General features: G+C 39.4%; 1 protein-coding gene across 3 annotated transcripts in view; it reads right to left on the bottom strand.

Annotated features, from left to right (window-relative positions):
- Positions 1–25,387, bottom strand: part of PALMD (palmdelphin) — a 71,292-nt gene extending 45,905 nt beyond the window's left edge. The window contains exons 1-2 of one of the 3 annotated variants that reach the window (XM_025175483.2): positions 25,243–25,351; positions 6,969–6,998 (exon numbers count right to left, since the gene is read on the bottom strand). In XM_025175483.2, coding sequence (XP_025031251.1) covers positions 6,969–6,998; positions 25,243–25,298 — 86 coding nt within the window. In that variant the 5' untranslated portion in view covers positions 25,299–25,351. Of the gene's footprint in view, positions 1–6,968; positions 6,999–25,242 lie in introns of all 3 variants that reach the window. The other 2 variants (XM_025175496.2, XM_007421980.4) reach the window with 2 other exon arrangements.
- Positions 25,388–26,417: the final 1,030 nt, after the last annotated feature.

The raw sequence follows: 26,417 nt of genomic DNA, 5'->3' as shown, positions 1-26,417 counted from the left end.
CCCATTCAAAATTTTAGTTTGTGATTTAGAAAAAAATTGCACCCAAGCATTTTTGGGAGTACTAAGGTTATGCACTCCTGAGTTAGATTAACTGGGAATGCCAAAAATGTTTTCAAGGTACACCCAGGGGATACTCAAAGGAATGCATGTTTCAAAAAAAAAAAAAAAAACCCAAACAAACCAAACAAACCAAAAAACAAAGGTGATAGAAGTGTAGAACTAGAAACTCATTGTTCAAATGCTTTATTCTAACCCCAATTCTGTCATCCACAACTCCACAGATCAACTTGACTAAGTCCAGCTTCTCCATGCACTGCAAAATTTTGCTTTCAAGACACACAAAATGGCACTAAATCCTTTAAAATGAGTTGCTTCTCCCTCTTTTTTCTTGATCAGTTAGCTTCAATCTTAGGTGCCTGAGCATTATTCCTGGAGGAGGAAGCTCTATTGTTCCATGTCTCTTCTCTACCTCATCCCCACTAATTACCATTTTTCTCTGACAAGTTCTATATTTCGGTTTTAACAGAGGCCGGCTACTGAGCAATAAGACATCAAAACTACAACCATAACAAACCTTGAATCCCCTTCTATAGTGAATGGGTCATTGTGATAAGGACATTTTGCTTCCCCCCCCCCCTCCCCAGGACCAGAAAAATAATTTTGAAACCTTAGATTGCTCTCTTAACATTGTCCTGAGCATTTGTTGAGATAATCTTATCCAAGCAAGTAACAAATGTTTTTCTTTCTTCCTTGAACAAGAAGTTCCACATCCTGCACCACTGGAAGAAAGTTTTCCGTAGCTGTGTTCCTTTAAATGGATCTCCCTTCCTATTTCTATTTCTAACCGCCCTGTTAAGTCTTTTAAGATGGAAAAAGGACTTGTTAATAGAGTTCTAGTTTTCTCTGTAAACTACTATATGTTTTCTAAAAAGTGACTGGCATGTAACACCCTCATGTAAAAAAATTATGTGGTGGACTCCTTTCCCACCTTTTTCTTCTCCTTTAAAAAAAAAAAAATCTCCTTCTGCATCTCCACCACTCTCTACACTGTAAATATTGCATCATGAAGCTATTTTGACAATGTAAGTATATGCATTTTTAAAAACATCTGATTCAATCTTACAGTGTTTCTGTAAGTTCCATTGAATGACCGAGAACTGAATCTGAAAACTGCCTTTAAAAAGCAAGCCATGAGAAGCAGAAATGAGGCATATCTGGCTTTAAAGCAGTGTTGCATTAACTCTTCACCAGAACCAGCCCTGCCGTTAGGCACATTATAAAGTCTGTTAATTATTTAATTGAGATGAATATGTGTTGAGTAACAAGGCCATCAAAAAATGAATTTGTATTCCACGTTGTTACTATGATACTTTTAAAGAAAACTTCAGAAAATATCTATTAAAAAAGGCAGGGCTCCCCAGGATATCGGTAAAAATTATAAACAAGGAGGCTATTTTCATGTCCTGCTTTGGGATATCTGCCTGACCACCAACGGAACAAAATTACAGGCTGTCCATGCCTTCTTTTCTGATCCAACAGGGCTCTTTTTATATCCTTAAGAGATGGTGAAACATCTTTGCAGCAATTCAGTAGATATGAGTATCCTGAGTTTCTGCATACTATTAATTTATTTTCTGTGCAGACCAATATTTGTGTGGCCTTTCCTTGTTGCTATTAATAAAGGTAAAATCTCTCTTAAGTTGAGTTTGACTGTTGGTGACTTCATAGCCATGGCCACAAAGTTTTCTTGTCATTGCCTTCTCGTCTTAAAAAATAATAGTTTAGTTTACAACTTTGGGATTTCCTGGTGTTCTATCAGACAAGGGTAAACCAAATCCAGTCCTGCTTAGTTTTTCCAGATTGGATAGGTGACGACCCACTCCATTTCTTCTATTTCTCCAGGACAGCGATAGGCAACCTGGTGCTTTCCAGGTGTTTTGAACGTCCTCTCCCATCTTGCACAGCTACTGCTAGGTTTCCTGGGGCTAATGGGAATGGTCTTCTTATACATCTGGAGGCATGAGGTGAATACTGTATACAATGGAGCAATCCTGGTGAATCCATGGCTGGAATTTTAAACTTCTAAATATTCAAAGGCTGAGTGTAGGTGGCATCTCAGCTCAGGTGATATGTCCATGAGTTCTGCTATTTCCTCATTCTTTTTTCAAGAGGAGGTAATGTCTTTTTTTTTTTTAACTGCATTTACATTAATAGGTATGGAGTAATATTCAGTTTTTATAATGTCATGGACTGGGTTGTAGATCAGGCTGATCTATGCTAGTTTGCATGCTATATATAAGGGATATGAGCAGTGAGTGAGTCTAGACTCTATTATAGAACCCAGCATCAATTACTACTACCCTTCTGTTGTCAGTGGAATACTGACTCAGTAGATAGATGTATGGCCCGTGGGATCATCTTATTTAGATGACAAGCTGTACATTTGTTGGCCAGGGACAGGGTACACACTTTGCCAACTTATTGAACAGGACCGTGTTGATATCAGCTTATTCTTTGATTGGCTCTCTTGTGAATTCCTCATGATATTGCACCAGGAGGTAATAGAACACAGCTTGGAAATTTGTGGGTTATGCCAACAAAGGATATATAACAAAGTATTGAGATGAACTTTTGATATTGACCAAATACTTATTTTCCACCATGATTTGCAAATAAATTCTTTAAAAATCAGAAAATGTGATTTTCTGGATTTTTTCCCCGATTTTGTCTCTCATAGTTGAGGTATACCTATGATGAAAATTACAGGCCTCTCTCATCTTTTTAAGTGGGAGAACTTGCACAATTGGTGGCTGACTAAATACTTTTTTGCCCCACTGTATATGTGTAGATATTTTCGTGTTTGTACTTTTCAATGATCTGGTTCCTCCCAAAGGAAACCAGAGTAATGTATAAAAGATTAAAACAGTATTTGATAAAACATTTTCAACAATGAAACATGATTATACATGTAATGGTATGGCAAAGTCTAATTTTTCTACAGTTTAATGCCCCATTCTGCAGGGGGCATGTGAAAGCCCACATTGTATACCAGCTATTAGAGCTGTGTAGCATTTCTGAAATAATTTGGAAAAAGTATTTCAAAGGCGGTGGGGTCACAATCATAGCACCTGCCTGTAACTCTTTAAAGCAGCTGCATCTTCTTCTCAGATTGCAGAGATGCCCTCAACAGCTGCTGTGGGATCCCAAGAAAAGCAGCTGCTTTAAATTAGTTACAGACAGGTACATGTTTGCACCCCTGTATGCCCTGAGGCACCTTTTCAGAAAAGAGACTGCAACACTACCCAGTGTTCATACTGTAGAATCAAATATGATGTGCCGTTCAGTTTTGATAAAATCCATCATATTGTTACTCCAGATTCATTTTTTTCTTTGAACTCTATTAATTTCACATTTATCTCATCTTTATATTGTTTATAGCCAGTGGAGAATTTGGATGATCCGAGTCAAGCAAACCTTGGGTAGAAGTTTTCAGTTGCCACATTCACAGAATTGCATGCGAGGTCCAAGTGACATTGGCCTCCATTTGTTACCTCCTCTCTTTTTCTGCCATTTTCCCCATCATTTTTGTTCCCAGGAGGGGGAAAAAAACAAACAAACCATGATCCCACAAATGAAGAAAAGGCAGAAGCCTTTTGATGGATTTATTTGTTAGATTTATACCTTACCTTTCTTGCAGGACCTTAAGGTAGTATATATTGCACTCTCATCTTTCATCCCCACCCCAAAAAAAAGACTAGAGAGAGAAGTCATCTAATTAGCTTCCATGACTGAGAGTCACTTTGAAGTTGAGTTCCCCAGCATCCTACTTCTATGCTACTTTGGTACTCCATACTTCGACCACGCTACTGATGCCAGGAGCCCTTCACCCAGAAGCAGTTATAATCAGGAGAGAAACTGACAATTGCTATTATAGTGCTGATTCTCTTTTTTATTTTGATTAAACTTGCATAGCTTTTAGGATTAGGAATAGTCTGGTTTGTGTGCAGATTCAAGCCCAACATTTATTTTCTTGTTTCAAATTTGAATTTATGCTCTGTGCAGTATTCACTGATCCACTTTAACTATGACCAGTTATAGTTGCTACGACTGGAATTTAATATACATTTTCCAAATCCTACATTTCCTCCTTCTTCCTATAAAGCTATTCCTTCTTTTTGCATCCTTCAGATCCTTGAACATCAGATTGAAAAGCACCAATGCTCTCTCCTCTCCTCTTATTTTGACTTATTTTCTGTTTTGGAGGGGTTGTTTTGCTTTTTGGTTCGAAAGAAAACTCAGAATATGACTTTCCAAATCAAAATGGTGCACCAACATTTATAACACTGCAAAAGAACAAAATTAAACCAAACAGTATAAAACAAGAATGGATACTTTCTAAAAGCACATAATAAGAAGGAAAAACAGCAATTAAATTGCCATCCCTGTTCAGTCATAGCACAGGCAAATAAGAATGTTATCTTGAAAAGTTCTCCTTGGCCTTTGCACTCTTTGTTAATTTCCTTTTGTTAACACAGATAGGAAATGTCGGGTGCCAGTGAATATAAAAGAACAACAGCAAAATTGTTGTGTCTATACATTGTTGTTCATTTAAAATAAATTACCTGTCTCCCAGTGCTGAATAACCTTAATCTTAGCTTTCTGATGATGGTCTACATTTCTGCATGGAAAGACAAAATCTCAGTAGATTGCCATAATTCTCAGAAACACTGGCATCATTTAATTGCTGCAGCCCTAAAAATGGTCTGTTTTGGCAAAGTATGTATCATTAGTGCAGGTAAATAATGCTTTTTTGCTCTGACCCTTCTGACATTTCTCAATGTTCAGGAAGATTTTTGTGCAGTTTTGCTAGCGTTTTTTTTTTCTTTTTAAAGAAAAACCGGGGCAGCACCTTGGTTACTCTAGAGCCCTAAAAGTCAATTTTGGCTTTTAATGAGACATTTCCAATCCCCTCCCAGCTGTTTACTTTTAATCAGACATTCCCAACTCCCTCACCAGCTGTTTACTTTGATGAAACAGCTACCTAGTGTTTGAAATCCACATACTGCGTTGTGAAAAAGAAAAACCAGCTTGCCGCTGAGCAAAATTTAATTAAGACGAGCCTTTTTTGCATGGCCTCATCAGAAGTGTGTGCTCCCCTTGGATGTCATTACCTTTCCTAACTACTCAAGAAAATGCTATTAGCAGAGGGTTATTAATTAAGGGGAAAGTGTGCAGATTTCATTAAAAAATAGCTAATAGAGACAGTCATCTCAGGGATTATTCCTGGCTTTTGTAATGTGCTTTCTTTAGATATGTGTTCTCGAAAATAATGCCTCCCCCTCCATACATAGCAGAGGTCCTTAAGGCGGGCTTACATTTAAACCACTTCCACTTATAATTTAAGGCATCCTGTGCTAGAAAAATAAAACTAGTAATCAGCCCAGTGGTTTCCCATGATAGCCTCCTTCTTAACTGGGTACAGCTCTGGATTTTTGGCTATGGGTGTGTGGGTTGCTATTCCTGCCTACTCTGTTGACTTTTCCATTTTGGTGGCATCTGGTGAGAAGGGCATCAGTTTCTTACTACTGTTACCCTGCTCTGTATCGGACTAGGAAAACAGTACCACCATCTCTTCTTAACTTCTCATATAGTCTCCTTGCATCGGGGACAGTCATTCTTCTCGGCTGGTGGGCCTGGATATAACGTTAGGAGAAAGTTGTGTGCACTCCTCCAAAACGGCTGCTATTATGGTGGGTGATTATGACCAATCATAAATAAAGTTTTATCAGAAAGAAAATTAGTTATCTCTTCTACTCCCCCTTTACTGGAAGTTTTCTACTACCCTACCCATTTGTGATGATCATCATCACCATCATCATTTTTATGGGCAGGGAATTCCTGACAAACTGAGAAACTGTGTGTGTATGCTTGTACAAATGCAATCTATAATTCCAGGCTAGTAGACTGATTAAAGTGATAATGGAATCCCATATAAACTACATATTAAACTTACTTGGTTAGATTCTATGATGAAAGGGTGAGGGTAAATATAATCAGATGTTATAACATTTGGAGTGGGTATTCATTATATTGGAGCAGATACTCTAGCAAAAACATTCCTCTAAAAATACTGCTTTTCCCCTTTAGAGGTACCCCACAGGAAGAGTGCAGATCTGTTCAGCTGGAAAGATTTGTCATCTTTTAGGATGGTTCATGTAGATCAGGCAGTCCCAGTTTAGTATTTGTACTAAACTCTTGATCTCTTATACTGTTTAGATCAGAGTTTCAACTTCAGAATGGTATTTGGAAATCACAAATGGTAGATATTTATGTACTGGTGGTCCTTGTTTTGAGACTCCTCGGACATTGACCATTCACAGTTACGACGGTGATGAAAAAGTAACTTTGCAACCAATGCCCACATTTATGACCTTCCCAATGTCTCTCAGTCAGGTGTTCGCCATTGCAGCAGTTAGTAGGTGTTGTCCTGTGCCTGACTCTTTTTACCCCCTGGCAGAGAGAAGAGATTGCTTGAACAAGCTATCTCTTCATGAGCTGCTTTTCTCTCTAGCAAAGGAGTCCCTAAAAAATGCTAACCACAAGTTAACAAGCTCAGCTCTGTGATCTTAATTAGCCAGCTTGGGCTGCTGCCTGAAATTGACAAAACCCTAATCAGTTTCACACTAAAGTATTTTGTTTGCCTCCTAAGAGGCTGGCTAGGCAAACAGCCAGCATCAGCACATTCCTTTTGATGTGTATTCCCCATTGTGTGCCTGCTTACTCTCTTGTAATCCCTTCCTCTCCAATGAATGTAAACACAAACATTGATTCTTTTTTCTAATTATCCCAGCACTGGGGTGAGCATTCCAAAGGGCAGGGAGTGGGGAAAAAGGGCTATAAGATTTGCCCTTTTACCCGGCTTCCTTGTAAGTCGAGTTCCAGAAACCTTCTCTGCTGTTTGGGCCCACCTGGTTGTTTGGAGTTGTATCCTTCTGACTCTGTAAAGCAAAGGAAAGCTGAAGTAAGATCATAAGCACAGTCGTGGTCATGTGATTTTTCACTTAGTGACTGCTTTGCTTAAAGTCCAAGTTGCCAATCCCAATTGCAGTCACTAAATGAGGACTACTTATAACTTCATGTAACAATGTATTTAAAACAAAGCAATGTTAGGATTGCTGGTATTTACTACTGCACTGTGAATGTTTGCTTTGCTTTTTCATCTTTGTCTAGAACTCTGAAAGTTTCAGTAGAGTATGCAAAAAAAAATCAGCACCGCCCAAAGAAAAGAAAAAGATACTTGAATAAAACAACGGAATTAGCATGCTACAAACCTGAAAGCGATAGAAAAATAATATGCACATTGTAGCTGAATTTCAAAGTTGCTCCATTTAAAAATATACACTATCCACATCTTTTGGGAAAGCACAAACTTGTTTATTGCAGGTAGTGAAGAAACTATAGCCCTCCAAATGTTATTGAATTATAGTTCCTGTTATTTCCAAGCACAGCTACTGCTGCTTGGGGCTGATGAAAGTTCCACAATTCTGCTTTATTGTCAATGTAGGCCTACTTGCTTTTGATAAGGATATGGCACATGCTGAGATATAAAAGCCTGCAGTCATATATTTTGTGCTTGAGTGACCCTGCAGTGAGACTTACAATAAAAGCCTTTATTTTTGTAAGCATTAATTAAACATGCTTGTTTTTTAGTCCAGAATTAATGAAGCCCTGAACTGGGATGTAAAAAATTCACAATTCTCTTCTATCAAAATGCCAATATTCACCAAAGTGGACTCCACGCCACTCCACCTTCCCTGGCCTGTGTGACTCCTCTTGTGCACCCCCATGTACCCTCCCTGACCCATGCTACACCCCCCTGCACCCTCTCCAACCTGGGTGGCGCCTCTTGCACACCCCTGCACACCCACCCTGATCTGTGCTGCATCCCCGCGCAACCTCCCCGACCTGTGCAGCACCTCTTGTGCACCCCATGCACTCCTGCACACCCTCCCTGACCAGTGTAGCACCTCTCTTGCACCCCTATACACCCCTGCACACCCTTCCCAACCCACGTGGCGCCTATCATGCACCACCATGGACCGCACCCTCATGCACCCTTCCTGACCCACGTGGCACCTCTTGTGCACCCTGTCACTCCCTCCCCAACCCAGCAGCAGCCACTTACCTGCCTGCCAGCCTGGGACTTGCAACTTACTGCTGGCTTCCCCATTAACTTTGCTTGTGGGAAGCTGGCAGGAAGTTACCTTGCCTAATGACCATGGGATTCAGTTAACAATGGTGACTGGCAGGGATTGCCGTCACTAAGCGATGCGGTTGCGCTTTACAACTGCATCACTTAGCAATGGAAATTCCGCTCCCAATTGTTGTAAGTTGAGGACTATCTGAATATTTCATATAGAGTTGTATAAGACATGTTTTTCCTCCATCTACCTTAATTTGTTCGGTTCTTTGTGATCAGCATTTTTCCAAAAGCATGACTACATGTCTCAATAGGATAAGATGAGTTGTTTGATACTGATCTTCTATTATATTATGATAATGCCTCAAGATCCTGGCTACACTAACAACACCATAATGTTTTGAAGCCGTCCATGGCCCTCAGTGTTAAATCTCAGATAGTTCATATGATGAAAGAAGCTCTTTGATGTATACCAGGCCTTATTACTTGGAACACAGACCTAAGGCCTAAATGCAAGGTAAGATATGTTTTTTAAAAAATTGTGTGTGTGTTCACTGTAACCAAAATAAGTTAGTTGGTTGCAATTAACCACCAAAGCACTGGACTGTTACCCTAGGCTCTCCCTAGGGGCTCATTTAAAATTCTATTCTGCAGAGTTCTTGGTGCTCTCAGAGCTTGGTTGTCTGCTTGCAGATGTTTCATTACCCAACTAGGTAACATCATCAGTGAGAGTCAGTGATGTTACCTAGTTGAGTGATATTACCTAGTTGGGTATCAGTGATGTTACCTTAGTTGGGTAATGAAACGTCTGCAAGCAAACAGCCAAGCTCAGAGAGCACCAAGAACTCTACAGTTCAATCCTGAGCTACAGATATTCTCTTCTACTGAAAATGCTATTCATCAGAGTTTGAACCAGGAGAAAACTAAACTATAGTGGCATAAAATATGCTGCCCTCTTTGCTGATCTCTATTTTGCCACAGGCTCAGTTTCATCTAATGGCGGTGTCCTTATTTACTGTATGCAGGGCATATTGAGGAAAGGAATTGATGGATTTCTCTGGCTTTCTTTCCTTTTCCTCATTCCAAGTATCACCAGCCAGCAGGAAAATATTCATTAATCACTCCTCTTAATGTGGGCTAGGGCTGGGGAAGAGACAGGTTTTGAAGGATGCCTATGCCATTTGATTTAGATCGGTTGATTTAGATGGATGGTTTAGCCATTGTCAAAATTCAGTCCAGGTTCTGAACAACTTTTCCACATGGGTAGATCCAAAGGCAGCCCAATAAACAGGTAACAAGTGTAGTAGTTGTAGTTGTTGTTGCGCAATACAGCAAGGGTCTCCTTCCTGATTCACTGCACATGCCCACTTCCTGAGCCTGTAACCTGTTAGTTGGGCTGATTCCTGTTTCACACTCTGGTCTCCAAGCCACGTGTCAGATCAGAGACCTGGTTGGTACAGGCAGGGGAGTCAGTTTCTGAGATCTAGATTCTTCCAGTGCTCAAACTAAAATGGTCTGGGAGACCGTGTCCAGGGACTCAAGGGGAGGGGATGTGCTTGTACCAGCCTAATGAAGCTAACAGAAGCTGGGCTGATCCTGGAATGTGCCACCAACAGAATGGTTGGGGCAGTGCATCCAGTTGTATCCATGACAAAAAAGCGTGTTTGCATAAGAGGGAAAGCAGTGACATGTTGGAGCAGCAAAGGATGACTTAAGGCTGCCTCAAATTTGGGCTGGGGATCAGATGAAGACAATGTCATGAAGATATGGCAGAAAAAAGGAGATTATTGGGGTATGTTTGTGGCACAATCACATGTAAGCATATCACATATGTCTTGGCCCCTAAGTGATAAAATCAATTCATGGAGAATATGTCCATCAGTAGTTTTCATTAGTGATGGCTTAAATAGAATTTCTGCCTGATTGGAGAGTTCTTTTCCAGATTAGATTTTAGGGGCCAAGAAGAGGGAAAGATTGTGGCTTTAGTACCTTACTTCTATGTTTGTGAGATTTAATCCTGGAATAGTTAAGGGGTGGGAACTGTGGCCCACAAAATACAGTGGTACCTCGGGTCATGAATGCTTCTGTTCACGACCAATTCGGGTCACGAACAGCACCGTACGCAAAATTTTGCTTCCGTCCGCGAACTCCTCATCGGGTGACGAACAGGATCCGCGGCCATTTTCCCTGCCATGACACGTGGTTGTGGTTTCCTGTAGGGAGGGGGACTCTCCCTCCAAGCAATAACTGCCTCCCCACCCGCCTTCCTGTCCTCCACGCCAGAAGTCGCCTTGAGCAAGGTTAGCGTTCTCTCTCTTTGTACTGCACTGTACTGTATTTTGTTTCATATTTTTGTGGTTTTTTTAAAAAAATACATATGGTTCAGAACGGATTAACCGTAATTACATTGAACCTTATGGGAAAATTTGATTCGGGTCACGACCAATTCGGGTCGCGACCAGAGTCGCGGAACGAATTAAGTTCGTGACCCGAGGTACCACTGTACTGTTAAAATACAATGCTCAGCATCTCTCACTATTAGCCATGCTGGTTATGGCTGCAAGGACCTGTAGTTCATGAACATCTGAACAGCCAAAGGGCCATTCTCTGGAACCTTTTGTTTGCTACTGTAGAGTTCTATCTAGGTTTGTATGAACTAGGCCACCAGCAATGAAAAGGTGACAGGGGTGGCTTCATTTCCTTAAATGTCATTCCTGCTCATGAGTTCAGCCTTAGTAAATTCATAATGTTGGCACAAGTACTGAACAGTCTTCCCCAACTTGGTACCCCATTCTGTCTGGGAATTTGGGGAGTTGTACTTAGTACCTATGGACAGCACCACATTGGGGAAGGCTCTTGTGGATTTAAATGGAAATTGTGGTGATTATGAAACAACAGTCCAGGGAAATATTTCTTGTCTGTAATTGTAATTTAGTTTAAAAATCCAAAATTATGATTATGAAGAGATGATAGGCAAAACCATTTCTGGTTTGAAGCTGTTGGTTCTCTAACATAGGAGACCTCTAAGAGATAAATGGTGGTAGCTGTCTGATGATTGAAAAATAGCTGGCTTAGAAGAAAGTGCTATAGAAAAGCTAGGAAAATAATACAATAAGCTGGAGGAACAGTAAGTGCATTTGGGTATATGCATCTGATACTGTCTAAGGAAAATGTGTCCAAGGAAAGTTTAGCAGTATCAGAGGTCACTGGCAACTATGCTCTGCTGAGTCTTCTGAATAGCAGGGAATACCAAATGGGCTTTGGTGGGTTGCATTAGGGACAGATGAAAGAAACCTATTTGTGAAGCCCAGACCCAGGATCTATTCTAAGGCAACCTGCAATCTCTAAATTTCCTTTTCATAGTCCCTGGAGTGTCTTCCAACAATGCTGCCAAATTTCACTGGTGTGAATGCAGAAAACTGATTTGATCATGGTTTCCCACTAGTTTGAGGCAGAAAGCATATAAAAGCTGTAGTGTAAGTCCTAGAACAAGCTTAACACCTATGGTTAAATAAAGCAAAAGAAATATCTTCCCAACCCAAACTGTAAAAAAAGAAAACAAAACCTGGTGCTACAGAGTTGCATATGACATGGCCCATGCACTTTGTATTATCACTCCACTCTCGCAGCCCTTGTTCCACACTGGGAATGAGTAAGTGTGGTCCCCGTCCACCAAAAGCCTGGCTTCATTGCACTGTTTCCCCTTGAAAGATTATCTCACAGGTGTGTGTGTGGGGGGGGTGGGGTGGAGGAAGGTGAGTCTCTGTTAGCCCTGCAAGGTACTCCAGACAAGAAGCATAACCAGGAGTACTCTATCTTTATTATAAGGTTACATTAACAGAATCTTGACAGGCTGAAATTATTTCTCCTCTCTTTTCCTTTTACTCTCTGGAAAACTAGGGAGGGTCCCTTCTGAAATGCTTCCTGCACCCTCCCTCCTTCTGTGTGCTGAGACGTCTTTTACATGCCAGTTGTCTCATCTGCAGCTCTCCCTCCTGACTCCCAAGGTTGTTCCCACATACCATTACAGTCCCTCCAAGCAGGCAATAAAGAAGGGTGGCAGTAGAATTAGGCGCAATAAAAGTCAGAGAACTGACAGGCTGAAGTTGTTCAGCTTCTTCCTGAAGGAGCAATGAGGGCACAGAAAAGAAGGCTGCTTCTAGAGGAATGTAACTTTGCCAACTGTAATGGAGACAGAGTCAGCACTTCTGCAAGTAGACAGAAGTAGATAGAAAAACAAATCCTCCTCCTCCTCCTCATCATCATCCCAGGTCCTTGGGAAGGACTCGATAGGTGGATAAGAATGCCAGACATCTGGCTGACTGTGCAACCAACTTTAATAAAAATAATGATAATAATAATAATATTATAATAATACTAATAATTTGAAGACTATCGGCATTGACAAAATCACCATCAGTCAATCGCAAAAGGCAGCTTTACTTGGAACAGTTTACATCCTGTGATGATACCTTTAACACTACCAAACAACAACATCTGCCTATCTCAGATCCTTGGGAAGGACTCGATAGGTAGATAAAAATGCCAAATCCAGTCTAAACATCTGGCTGACTATGCAACCAACCATAATAAGGCACTCCCTTGATGTGGTTGTGGGGCTTGAGTGCTCCAAGGAGGATGAGAGCTATACCAGAGGTTCAATCATACTGCACAGGTCTCATCAGAGGAGCCAGACGAAGCGTGCCTCTCCCATAAACAATATGGTGAGACGTAATTTACAGAAACCTATGCTGGATCGGTTGTCGCCTGGGTCAACCACCTGAGCAGAAAGGAAACTGCCCAAACAGCAGAGGAACAAAAGATCAGCTCTTAACTGGCAAGATGATTTGGAAAACTGCAAGAGAAGGAAGACCAACTTGAATGTAGCTTGGATTGATTATAATAAGGCATTTGACTTCCTGCCACATGAGTGGGTAATCAAGTGCCTAGAAATGACCGGAATCAGTAGAAACATCAGAAGTTTTGTGCAGAGATCAATGGCACAATGGAAGACACAGTTGTTGGTCAACGTTGGGAGAAGTTAATATCAAGAGAGGAATCTTTCAAGGAGACTCACTATCACCACTACTGTTTGTCATTGCATTGATTCCTCTGTCAACAATACTGAACAACTCAGGTCATGGCTATCAAACATCAAAAACATCTGCCAGGCTATCCCACCTCCTTTACATGGACGATCTGAAGCTGTATGGAAAAACACCATCTGAAATAGAATCACTGCTCAACACTGTCTGAATATACAGCCAAAACATTGCAATGGAGTTTGGACTGGACAAATATGCCACCCTTACCATCAACAGGGGGAAAATAGTGAAAACTGAAGGAATCAAGATGCCCAATGGAAAAAACATCAAGAGTCTGGATGAAGAAAATCACTACCATCAAGGCAATTAACACCTGGGCAGTTCCAGTCATTAGATACACAGCTGGAATAGAGGACTGGACTCAAGCAGAACTAGAAGCCCTGGATAGGAATACCAGAAAAATAATGACAATGAATCATGCCCTTCATCTTGTATCATCATCATCCTCATCAAGTAGAGTTGACAGACTCTACTTACCAAGGAGCATTGGTGGATGTGGAATGTTGTAAGTACACCAGACAGTTGAAGAAGAAAAAATGGAATTGGAAGATTATCTGAAGGACAGTGAAGAAGATGCACTGAAGCTAGTACACCATGAAGGCTTACTGAATACTGAAGAGACCAAACTGGCCTACAAGAAAGACCAAATGAAGAATAGAAAAGAGACATGGCAAGGCAAAGTATTACATGGCAGTACACAAAAAAAACTAGCAGGCAACGCAGATAACAACAAGACCTGGCAATGGCTAAGAGCAGGAAAGTTGAAGAAAGAGACAGAGAGGCTAATTCTGGATGCACAAGACCAAGCCTTAAGAACAAATGCAAACAAAGCCAGAATCAAGAAGACAGCAACAGACAGCAAATGCCACCTCTGCAAAGAAGCTGAAGAAACAGGGGACCACCTAGTTAGCTGCTGCAAGAAGATTGCACAGACTGACTACAAACAACGGCATGACAAAGTAGCAATAATGGTGCATTGGAATATCTGCAAGAAATACCATTTGCCTGCAAGTAAGAATTGCACAAAACAGACAAAGTAATGGAAAATAAAGAAGCTAGAGTGCCCTGGGACTTTAGAATTCAAACAGACAAGCACCTGCCACATAACACTCAGACTTAATAACTGTTGATAAGAAAGTCTGGATAGTGGACATTGCAATACCTGGAGACAGCAGAATAGAACAGAAAGAACTGGAGAAAATCACAAAATACAAAGTCCTGGAAATAGAAATAGAATGACTGTGGCAAAAGAAAGTGAAGATAATATCAATAATTATAGCACCCTTGGGTGCAATCCCAAAACATCTGGAGCACCACTTGAACACCATCGGCATTGACAAAATCACCATCAGTCAGTTGCAAAAGGCAGCTTTACTTGGAACAGCTTACATCCTGTGATGATACCTTTAACACCATCAAACAGCAACATCTGCCTATCCCAGGTCCTTGGGAAGGAGTTGATAGGTGGATAAAAAAGCCAAATCCAGTCTAAACAACTGGCTGACTGTGTGACCAACAATAATAATAAAACCTCCCTTGATCACAGTGCATGGATGCTGATTACAGAAATTATAGGTTTGGGATGAGCAACAGACAGATCAACAGATTTACTTGCAAGCCATTTTCATACAAAAATGTAGTTTTATTTTATGATATCAAGATTTGCACAACTGACCCAGTTCAGTTCTGGGCCAGCAATGTTTAGAAACAAGAGATGAATCCTAGAACAAAATTACTCTTCACCTGGGTGTGTTCACAAGAAATCTTGTCAGGGTGCATAGCCCACTTTTGTTTTGCACAAGACATTCTCGTTGACATGCATCTTTACTTAGTAGCTCACGTGTGTCTCGGTTACCTTCTCTGCCAAGAAGTTTTCAAGGTAACATAATAGGAACTGCATTCTCATCCCAAAAATTCTCGGTTAAACAGTAACACGCATCATTCTGACAGCTGGCATTATGCTATTTGTGATGAACTAATCAAAAAAGAGGACAGGTCTATCAGAAGCCCATGTATGCAGAAGGCCCAAACATCCATATTAGGAATTCTATGCCAGAGGTGCAAACCAAGTAAAAGTAGAACAAATTTAACTCCCAAATAACCTAGGGTTGATATAGAGCAATTCTGCAAGGCAGGCTTAAGCTGCTTGTTGCCCATGCTAATACTGGCTGGAAATTATTCTGACTTAAGAAATATCTGTCCACATTTCAAGCATTGACACTGATGCTGAGGATGCATTCTATCTGGATGAGGTTTTGAGGTAATTTCCATAGTACTGATTTAAAAACAAAAGAAAACAAAAAATCTCTACAAACAGCACAGAATAGAAGAGAACCAAATTCCAAAGGAATACAATTTCACTGATGGATTGGTTAACAAACAAACAGCTTCATGTTTCATCAGTTCAACAGCCCAGGACAAAATATACAATTGGAGCAGAGACATGGCCTACACAGTAGACAGACCACAGAGGTTGGAAAACCACAAGTTTTGATGTAGAGCCAAAAAACACAGCCTTTGTGATGGGTTTGGGACAGGCTGAGGATGAAGTCATGAATTTGTGTCTTCCAGTATCAGTAAATGGGTCCTCCTGTTGCCAAGGCAAGCAGAACATATGGATGAGCCTATTGAATAGGTTCACTGAATTGCAATTGGAATAGGCTTCCGGGGATTTCTGATATTGTGGGCTTTTAAAAGGCATGTTTTCCAGTTATTTAGCATGAATCACATAATCAAATATTTATTATAAAAATGATACAGCCACACCTTGGTTAGCAACCATTCACAAATACGACAATAATAAATGGTCATAAAAAATCCATTTTCCAACCAATGTGTGCATTTAGGACCAAATTTTGTGCAGGCCTGACAACAAAAGCCTTCAGTATGAACTGCTTAAGGTCTGGTCAGTTTCAGGCAGCTTTAATTAAAAGGTCACAGAAGCTGAGCTTGTTAACTTGTGGTTAGCACTTTTTAGGGAAGGGCTGTGCTATAGAGAAAAGCAGGTCAGGAAGAGATAGCTTGTTTAAGCAATCTCTCCACCCTGTGAGGGGGCAAAAAAATAAAAAAAAAATGGGTCAGGCACAGGACACTGTATGAGAGAACTTTATCTGAATGAGATTGCAGCAACCAGCGATCTTCATATTGTCTTTCTCTCTTTCTTAGTCACATGTTCACTTAGTGACCATTTTGCTTAATGACAAAATTGCTGGAACAGATTGTGGTCAGTAAACAAGGAAAGGGCATAAAATATTTTTTTCTCCAAATAATTTACTTGTGAATTGAAGGAGTCAATTTATGTTTGCTGAACATTAACCTAATAATAATAATTTGAGAATACAGTCATAGATAAAGCTTCTGCTGAAAGCAAGAAAAGAAAAGAGCAGGAAGTGCAAATAATGAAAGAAGGTGCTAAAATGGAAGGAGAATAAGAAATCTGTGCCTCCTCTTGTTACTCAGTGTAACAAGATAAGCTTCCTCTCTTTGTGGAGGCTTTCCACATGAATGAGGACCCAGAAAAATCAAAATCCTCAATCCATCATTTATAGAGAAGCACTGTGTTGAAGATATGGAGAGGAACAAGAGAGTGATCTTAGCTCATTGACTAAATTGGACAAGAAGTCCTAAATTTACAAATCTAGGATTAAGAACCTCAGGTAAATGTATGGGATTTACTGCAGAATAAGTGTGACATGTTATATATAGGCTGCAAAACCCCAAATGACCACCAGATGGCAGGAAATTAAAAATGTAACAGACTTTATCTTCCTAGGCTTAATTCACAGTGATGAGACCTGAAGCCATGAAATACAGAGATGTCTGCTAATCGGAAGAAAAACAGTAACAGGTCTAGACAAAATATTAAAGTGTAGAGAAATCACATTGACAACAAACGTATATATTGTCAAATCTATAGTTTTCCAGTTGTAATATATGGATATAAAAGGTAATAATCAGAGAGGCTGAATTAAGAAAAACTGATGTCTTCAAACTGCAGTAGTGAAAAACATTGTTGAGAATACTTGGACTGAAAGAAAAACAATACTTCATAAGGTAAAAACCAGACTGCTGACTGGAAGCACTAAGAGTGAAGCTGAAGCTTAGATATGGTGGACACATAATGCAGAAGAACTCAAAGAAACATTTACTCAAAGACAGGCGGACGCAGAGCTTATAAAAGAGTGTATAATATCTGCGTTTTCAGAAATCTTCATTAGGCAAGGTAAAAAGCAATGCGTATTGGCAGGCAGTAGGTAGAGGTTAAGGCTAGTATCAAAAATATGGGGCTTGCAATTCATTATAATCTTAAAATAAAACCCCAGTAGGTAGATCAGAGTATTTAATGTCATATTCTGGTTCCCATTATCTTCCTTTATATTGTTTAATCATCAGGCATTCTTGACAGTATATAAACCTTCAAAAGTAACTTTCAACTTTGAAGTTATCATAGTTTCCATAGCCTAGAAGAACAAAAATTCTTATTTTTGGTAGAATGGCACTGTCCATGTCAGGAAGATTTGATTTTATGAAATATCATTTTCTCTGTTTTTCTCTTTCTTACATTAATATTAAACATTTCCTCTTTCTCAGATCCTTTTGGCCTCTTGTTGAAAGGGGTTGAATCCTTAATTGAGAAGGAGATGCTATTGCATCTCCAATTCTTTTTAAGTTTGGAATCTGTGATGGAGAATACCCCTTGCAAATTAAAAAGTAATTTAGAAAATATATTCGGAAAAGAAAACTACGTCCCTCCATTTCAGCTGGTCAGATTAGGGAAAATGTCTGAATTTTTTTGTGTAGGGGGGATTTTTCTTGTTTGAAACATTTTGTGGAGGGGAAACAAAGCATTTTAAATGTATTTTCACATACAGTTCACAGACACTGCACAGGACCTCCAAACAATACTATTTCACACATTCAATCACACTTTTGAACTTTGTTTTTAGGAATCTACTTCTGAATCAGGCTGCCTTTTATTTACCATTCAGTACATGCAATACATCCACATACAGGTTTCTGACTATGAACAGAAAGCTGAATTGGTATGATGACAATGGCAGAATTTGCTGGCTTATTTGCTGGCTTATTTGCTGGCTCTTGAGGGTTATCCTATTTCAGAGAATTGCATATAGTTCACGCAGCTATAGTTCATGTCTACAAAGAATCTTGTTGAATAAACGTGATCAATACAATACAGGTAAGGTGAATTCCTTACATCCTATAGGTCAGGGTTCCTCAACCTTGGCAACTTTAAGACGGGTGGACTTCAACCCCCAGAATTCCCCAGCCAGCAAGGCTGGCTGGGGAATTCTGGGGGTTGAAGTCCACCCGTCTTAAAGTTGCCAAGGTTGAGGAACCCTGCTATAGGTTATGGTAAGTAATCAGTTTGATGGGATTGACTAAGAATAATTTATTTGATCAAGGTAACTATTTACACGTATGTGTGCTAGGCCAGATCTATACTGGATGCTGACTACACAGAACAGCCCTCTTTTACATAAGCTTTCTGTGTGCATCTGATCATGTTGAAAAGTACTTTAGATGCGTTCTGGCTTACATGCTGCTAGTGCCTCCGCCTTAGTGACAGATCCCTGACTCATTCAAATATCACCAAGTGGTGAGACAGTCAGAAAACTTTCTTGGTAATTCTGCCTTCTTGCCTTTCTGAATGCTGCTTTACAATTGCTTAGAAGGAGAATGGGGGATTTGCTCTGTACAGTATATACCTGTGGTTCTTTAACTTGATTTACAACATCATCTGATGAGCTGAGCAGGCTTTTTTAAAGCTAAAATAAAGCTCCGACAGATTGTATGCTAGCAAGCCATTGATGCAGGTCAAATGCTTGGCATCTCATTGATGCAATGTGCAAATCATTATTGGCAAACCCAGAACTAGCTAGCAAGCAGCCTTCCCACCTTAAATTCTTAACCTTGGAGGCTGACATTGATGCACTCATGACTTTTTCCACATATTCGTCTTGCATAACAATTGTTGCTGTAATATTATGTTTCCTTGACTCCATTGCTGACTTCATCAGTTCACACCCAAATGGAAAACTTTCTACTGAATGGAGGCTTTTGTGTGGCCTGGCAGTTCTATAGTCTTTGTAGAAAATAAACATAAGAGCTTGTGATGAGCGAACTCTCAAAATTAAGACACTGGCAATGCCCTGTGATTGCTGTAGACCAACCATCTATTCACTGGTTTGCATGTAAGTGAATGAGTAGGAGATATTTCATTCTGGGAAAGAATTATCTAATGCTTAGGTTTCCATGTGATTAATTTGTCTGAAGGAAACTCTAAGAGTTTTCTTCCCGCATATAACTCATGAATCTTAGGTTCATCTGACTCCAGATGCTATATGTCATGAAGGCAGCAGATCAGCATTTTTTCCAGAGACTTCTGAGGTCAATTACGGCATTTATTACTCTAGAGCAGTGTTGTCCAAACTTGGCCACTTTAAGATGAGTGGACTTCAACTCCCAGAATTCCCCAGCCAGCCATGCTGGCTGGGGAATTCTGGGAGTTGAAGTCCACTCATCTTAAAGTGGCCAAGTTTGGACAACACTGCTCTAGACCAATCATTTCTGCTTTTAGCAATGGTGGAGGATGTATAGTTGAAGATGTAATACATTGTTTTAACAACAACAACAACAACAACAACAAAGCTATGGTTAATATAGTACAATGAAGCTTGTCACTACCACAGATATATCTGCTGTTTAGGATCAACCTCACCCTGCTACCCTTCAGATGTGTTAGTACTACAGCTCCCAGAATTCCCCAGCCAGCATAGCCATTGGCTAGGAATTCATGGAGTTGTAATCCCAATATTTTTGAAGGGACTTGATTGGGAAGATTAGAACTGACAGTGCCAGAAGTCCAAGTTGTACTGGAACAGAACAGCATATACTTGTGGTACTGTATAGTGTTGAAAGACATTTACAGAGAGATTGTACTTGGACTGGGAAAATCTGTTATTTCCCGTTCATGTTACTTTTATATGTGCTTACCTGTAGTAAATCTGTTCTCTCTTATTTTTATATTAATCCGTGCTGCTTTCTAAAAAAACCATAGTAAAATTCTTGATTGAAAGCATTATCCTAAGAAGCAAAATATCCACAATTGCAGTAAGTAAAGAAATAATTATATTTTTATTTTCCTGGTTGTTTTTTTTTAAACTTTCTCCCTATTTTTCTTCAGTTTTATGTATAGGTATATTTTATCTTTAATTTAAAATGGAGTAATTTATATGTTGAAAGGCAGAGTATAAATTAAATAAGTAACTTAATAACATTCTGATTTAAATTTTACTCGAAGAGGCGTGCATCAGCTCAGTTTACATTAGCATTTGCCAGGAGCAGATCTACTCTAAGAACATGAGTTCTTAGCTTAAGCTAGTCAAGCAAAGTAGATAGCAAATATTTTGCCCTTTCTTGATATTTTCACCTTGAATCCATTGCCAACACCTCCGTTCTATCGTTTTCTGGAAGCTATGAAATGTTTAGCTGGATTTAAAAGTTTTCTCCTAATCCTTGATTAATGAGTTGATTAATCCCGTTCAATACATGGGGTATTCTTTCTGAATGAACATGCACAGGGTTGCAGAGCTCGTTCTGCTTGGAACAGACAGAATAAAACTACTTAATCAGAATTCCTCTTAGGATTCCTGAAGTCTGAAAAATTCTGCTCTTTCTCTTTTTGTGTACTTTTTCTGAGCAAACTCTGTTTCCTAACTAAAATACTTTTTAAAACTCCATTTACCTTCCCTTTCAAATTGGTTAATAAATAATAAAGCAGAAATGCACTGAACAAATTTGTAGCAAGACTGAATTTTTAGAGACAGGGATCCCTATGTCACTGTTTATCTAATTATGACATTGATAAATCATTCTGGCCACTGATGTTTTCTGGGTATTTTGTTTTATATTCAAGCACTATTAGGACTATGTTGTGAACCGTAGAGAAATAGGGCTCATTAAAATCTAAATTATACACAGCTCTATTTCTGGTGTCAGAGCCTGTGAAATTCAGCTTGGAAAAATGGGAGGGTTGCCCTTAAAATATTGGCCTTATTATGGAAAGAAATCCATAAGGAAGGAAATAGGACACGCATCTTGGGTCCATCCTCTTCAGTTTCAATTTGACAAGTTAGGTCTGAAGGGTGGGGTGGGGTGAGAAGCTACATTTGTCTTAATGCAATTACAGGCTCCATGCATTACTCTGCATGTAATGTGCAGAGAGTTGTAGCTCCATTCATCCAATACAAATACAAGTAGTGCTTGCTTAATGACCACGGTTGGGACCAGCAACTCCATCACTAAGCGATGCGGTTGTTAAGTGAAACATCAGGTGACTGCGGTGGGCTTACGACCTCATTTTCACTGTGGTTGTCAAGTGAATCACCCATGGTCGTTAAGTGAGACTTCACATGGCTGCGACTTGCGATTTTACTGCTGGCTTCTCCATTGACTGTGCTTGTTGGAAGCCAGCTGTGAAGTGCACAAATGGCAGTCATGTGACCTGGGATGCGGCAATGGTCGTAAATGCTTGCAGGTTGTAAAGCACCTAAATGGCAATCACGTGACTGGAAGGATGCTGCGACAATCATAAATGTGAGGACCAGGTATAAAGTTACTTTTTCAGTGCCATAGTAACTTTGAACAGTTACTAAACAGGGCAGTCATTAAGCGAGGTCTACCTGTACATCTTCACTTCAGAATTTAATCAGGGACTGAAAAGTCAAGAACAGTGTCTTCCCTTCACATATTCTTGTCTTGAACACCTGAGGTTTATGTAGTATTTTTATCCAGTTCCCTCCTTCTTGTCTTGCACAATTGTTTTGATAGTGAAAAACCATCCCTCCATTGTAAGACTGACAACTACATAATGCCAAGATTCCCATTCTGAGGGCCGAAATACATGTGACATTCAATTGTGTATAGCTGTCCTCCAAAATCGATTCCCTCCCTCCCTTCCAGGAATCACAAATGCTACTGTACAACAGTACTGGAAATTTTTTTTTCCTGTATGATTTTCACTGGAAACCTTGCATCCTGACTGCATTTTTAAAATTATGGCTCCCCATCTCCAATAAAATAAATTCAGCGGGGGTGGTGGTGTCATAATTTACTGTAGAACTAGAACTGGTACTTGAATTAAAAAGGTTTCAAGGGTAATTTGTGACATTTCATATCCAATCAGTGCAGAAAATTACAGTACAGATAAAGGATCTGGTATGGTTTAAAACAGCTTCCTATACACAAACGCTCTCTCCCTTATACCCAGACCCACACATCTGAACATTCCCTGATAACCTGGAGGGAAGAACAGACTATTCTTCAAACAAATATTTTCTTTTTCCTCTTAGTAATTACACTATCCACAGAATGCTGTGGCCTGAATTGTAACTGTTGCTTCTCGTTTTGACAACACTTTTTTTTTAGATTTTTTATCCCGCCTTTATTATTATTATTATTTTATAAATAACTCAAGGAAGCGAACATACCTAATACTCCTTTGTCCTCCTATTTTCCCCACAACAACAGTCCTGTGAGGTGAGTTGGACTAAGAGAGAGTGACCGGCCCAAAGTCACCAGCCGGCTTTCATGCCTAAGGCGGGACTAGAACTCTCCATCTCCTGCTTTCTAGCCTGTTGCCTTCACCGCTACTCCAGACTGGCTCTCCTTTTTGGGAGCTACACTAATTATTAGATGGATTCGAGGTGCTGATAGTCCCCTTTCATGCTCTATGTGGTTCAGGACCTGGATATGTTTAGGTCTACCTACCCCCAATGGTATCTGCCTGCCCCACAGGATTTGGAGCAAAGGTTTCCTTTTGAAATCCCAGTCTAAAAGAAGACTTGAGGGCAGGTCTTTTTCTCTGATGCCCCCCTTCTGTGGAATAGCGTTTCTCCTGAAAGCCTATTGGTGTTTAAGAAATCTATTAATACCTGGCTTAACACAATACAACCAAGTGATGGTTTAGTTATTTTGGCGTGATAATTTCTGGATGTAATATGATTTTATTTCTATTACTGTCGCATTATGCTGTTGTATTTTTTTATCCTGTTTATTGAATTGGAGTGTATACCGCTTAGAGTGATATGAAGTGCCATATAAGCCTGAGTAATAAAAGCACCATTCAAGTTCTGTAACAAAATTATTAATAAAATAATTGGGTTCTAAACTGGTATCACAGGTTCTCTCGTACATTTCTCTTTTGCGAATGTATACATAATAGGTTAATTTATTCATTCATGCAATATCACAAACCTTGATCAACTTTTCCAGGGTTGTGATTCCAGGTTGTCATTGTTATTTTAGTTCAGGATATTGCGTGTAAGAGCAAAATGTTTGTTACTAATACCAGTCTACCCAATATAGTTATTTCTGGTAATAACGGGATTTTCTGGTCTGACCAACTGGATATGATATTACAGTTTTTCCCCAAAAAGCTAACTATTAATACAGTATCAACAAGTAGATAAGTTTACTATTAAAGATTATTATTTAATAATATTATTATTAATATTATTAATAAATAATAATATTTAAAAATATTATTGGCCAACATATGTTGGGACTACAGATTTTAATTAGTTTAAATGTATATATTATTAAGTGCATGTTTTACAAGTTAAAACTCCATTGTAAAAATTTGGAAAATGGCGGAATTCATTTCAGTTCCCACTTTGGTTTAGGAGGTCCAAATAAGCTAAATTCAAGATCTCTTTCTTTAGTTTCTGATTTTTCTCTAGAATCCTCAGATCCATCCAGTGAATTCTACTCTGTCCCTTTTTCAGTTGCCAGACTTTGTCTTAGAATACTTCTTTAAACGTGATGCCTCCTATTAATTATTACTGATAATTTCTTTATTGTAAAAAAGTGGTTTGATTTGGTTTATTAAATTGCTGGTAAACTCTGCTAATTCAGAAGTATATGTTTTATTTTGATTAGAGGCCTATATGGCTTAGAGGTCATGTCTGTGGGTTGGTCACTGTAAAATAAAATTGCTAACCCATAGTCCATGGACGGTATGCAGCTCTTCAGCCAATGCCCAGTTCCCTAGATATTCATTTATTAATAGTGTTCATATTCTGTCTTTTATCTCAGAGCTCTATACTTAATTCTAACTCTAACAACCCTGTGAAGTAGCTTGAACTGAAAAAGAATGACCCAAAGTCACCAAGTGGATGCTGTGATCAAGTGGGGATTTTGAGGTCTGTCTTCAACAGCTTAACCATTACACTACACTGGCTTTCAACTTCAATAGCCAACTGTGAATTGACTGACATTTTTTAAACAACTAAGAAGACAAATGGTTTATTAAACCAACCACAACAAGGGGCAAAGATTCTGCTTAGTCCCTCAGGATGTTACAACCCTTCCCCAGGTCTTAAAGACTAAAAAATATTTTAAATGTGGACTTCTGGTTGCAAAATGTTGTTTGTATCTGCTTAAATAAGCTTCTATTTTTCTAGGCTATATCTAAATTACAGCATTTCCAGGTTTTGCTTTAAAATAATTCAGTTGTTCCTCTTTCCTCTCAAGGAAGAAGGAATATGATTCTTTGGGAAGAAATACATCTAGAGGAGAGATTCCTCAAAGTGTTCATCTTGGAATAAACCCTAACAGCCTTTCCCAAGGTGGCATCTTCTCAAAGAGTTGAATTATAGCAATCATCCACAGTCATCATGACTAACATGTTATAAACTGATACATCTAGACAGCACCAGATAAGGAAGGCTGCTTTTCATGGCAGCAATGCCAACTCAGTCATCTGGGTACAGTCTCTTTATTCTTACATGACTCATCTTATGGAAATAGTACAAACAACAAAGCAATACATTAGAATTCTTAACAAGCAAAACTGGGGGATGATGTTTGGAAAATTGCTTCTCTTTTTACAAGTATCATAAAAACACGGTGTCTTACCTTTGGGCTGTCGGAGTACAGGCATCCATCCAAGTGGTTGACTTGTTCTGCCACATCACAAGGGAGCAGGTCAGAGTATAGAGATGGAAATTACAAGCTAAAAGGTCTGCTACTGGGCTTTATTGACGTAAGAAAGGAGGCACGTTGAAGCCCAGCACATTCTAGCCAATCTGTTATTGATTTCAACATGACAAATGCACACGCATTTCCTGGCCCTGCATTAAACCAGTCTGGTAAATGTTTAACTTCAGTAAATGCTGGGGTTTGAATGCAATTATGAAATGATTGGAATGTGTGCCTGGCAACATCTTTGCTCTGAGTAAACATTGGTGAACAGGAAGGCAATGGCAGCAAGAAGAATGGCCATTATTGATGATTCTTTCATTTTGCCAGAAAAATGACTCATGAATTTTGAATTTCATTACTCCATCTAAACACCTTTGGCATAGAAACAGTCATCTGTAGACGGGCCAGTTTGCACGCAGCTAAAAGGATAAAACAGTATGCGCCCTTCCAAATATTTATTTTTTAAACAGGTGGAATGTTATCATCCACTAATGAAATTTCTTCTCATCATTCTAATTGATACCTTAATTGAGAGAGTCAACATTCCATTTGTGCTTTTACAAAAATCACTGAAATGTCATTTTAAGTAAAACATTGGCTCTAGTGAGATGAAGTCTCCCCCTTGTGGAGGCTTCTCTATATTATAATTTTTTATAATATAGAGAAACCTATTTTTTGTTTCTGCAGCTGAAAAGCTTGTGATATGGCTGCTGGTCATCCATTCTTGAATCATGTCAAATTCCAAGTCGCTGGCAAACCAAAGAAGCATGAACCTCATGGATTTGAGAAAGGCATCTTTAATACTAAAGCCTGGGGTGAAAACATAATATTGAAAATAATAAGAGTAAATTCCCAGCCAGACTTATCTGAGTTGATCTAGGCAGAATCTCTTTGAATGGCTTCCTCTCACCTAAACTGGACTCCTTTCCCACTTCCTTCCCACAATCTTTCAAAGGTCAGAAGAATGGTGGGTTAATAGTTTTGGTCGTGACTGACTCTGTTCTTAGGTAGTGTGAGACAGCAAGGGCCTCAGTTACTAGCTGGTATGGGAGTTGGGGATTTCTACCACAAAAGACTTCCTTATTTCCCCTAAGTTAGCCTGCAGCCTT

This window comes from Python bivittatus, unplaced genomic scaffold (assembly GCF_059951505.1).
Source record: "Python bivittatus isolate LINGU-HERP-01145 unplaced genomic scaffold, Pbiv_v1 ctg000700_np1212, whole genome shotgun sequence".
Taxonomy (NCBI): domain Eukaryota; kingdom Metazoa; phylum Chordata; class Lepidosauria; order Squamata; family Pythonidae; genus Python; species Python bivittatus.
The sequence above is the reverse complement of the archived record's forward strand: the minus strand, read 5'-3'. Positions and strand labels throughout refer to the sequence as shown.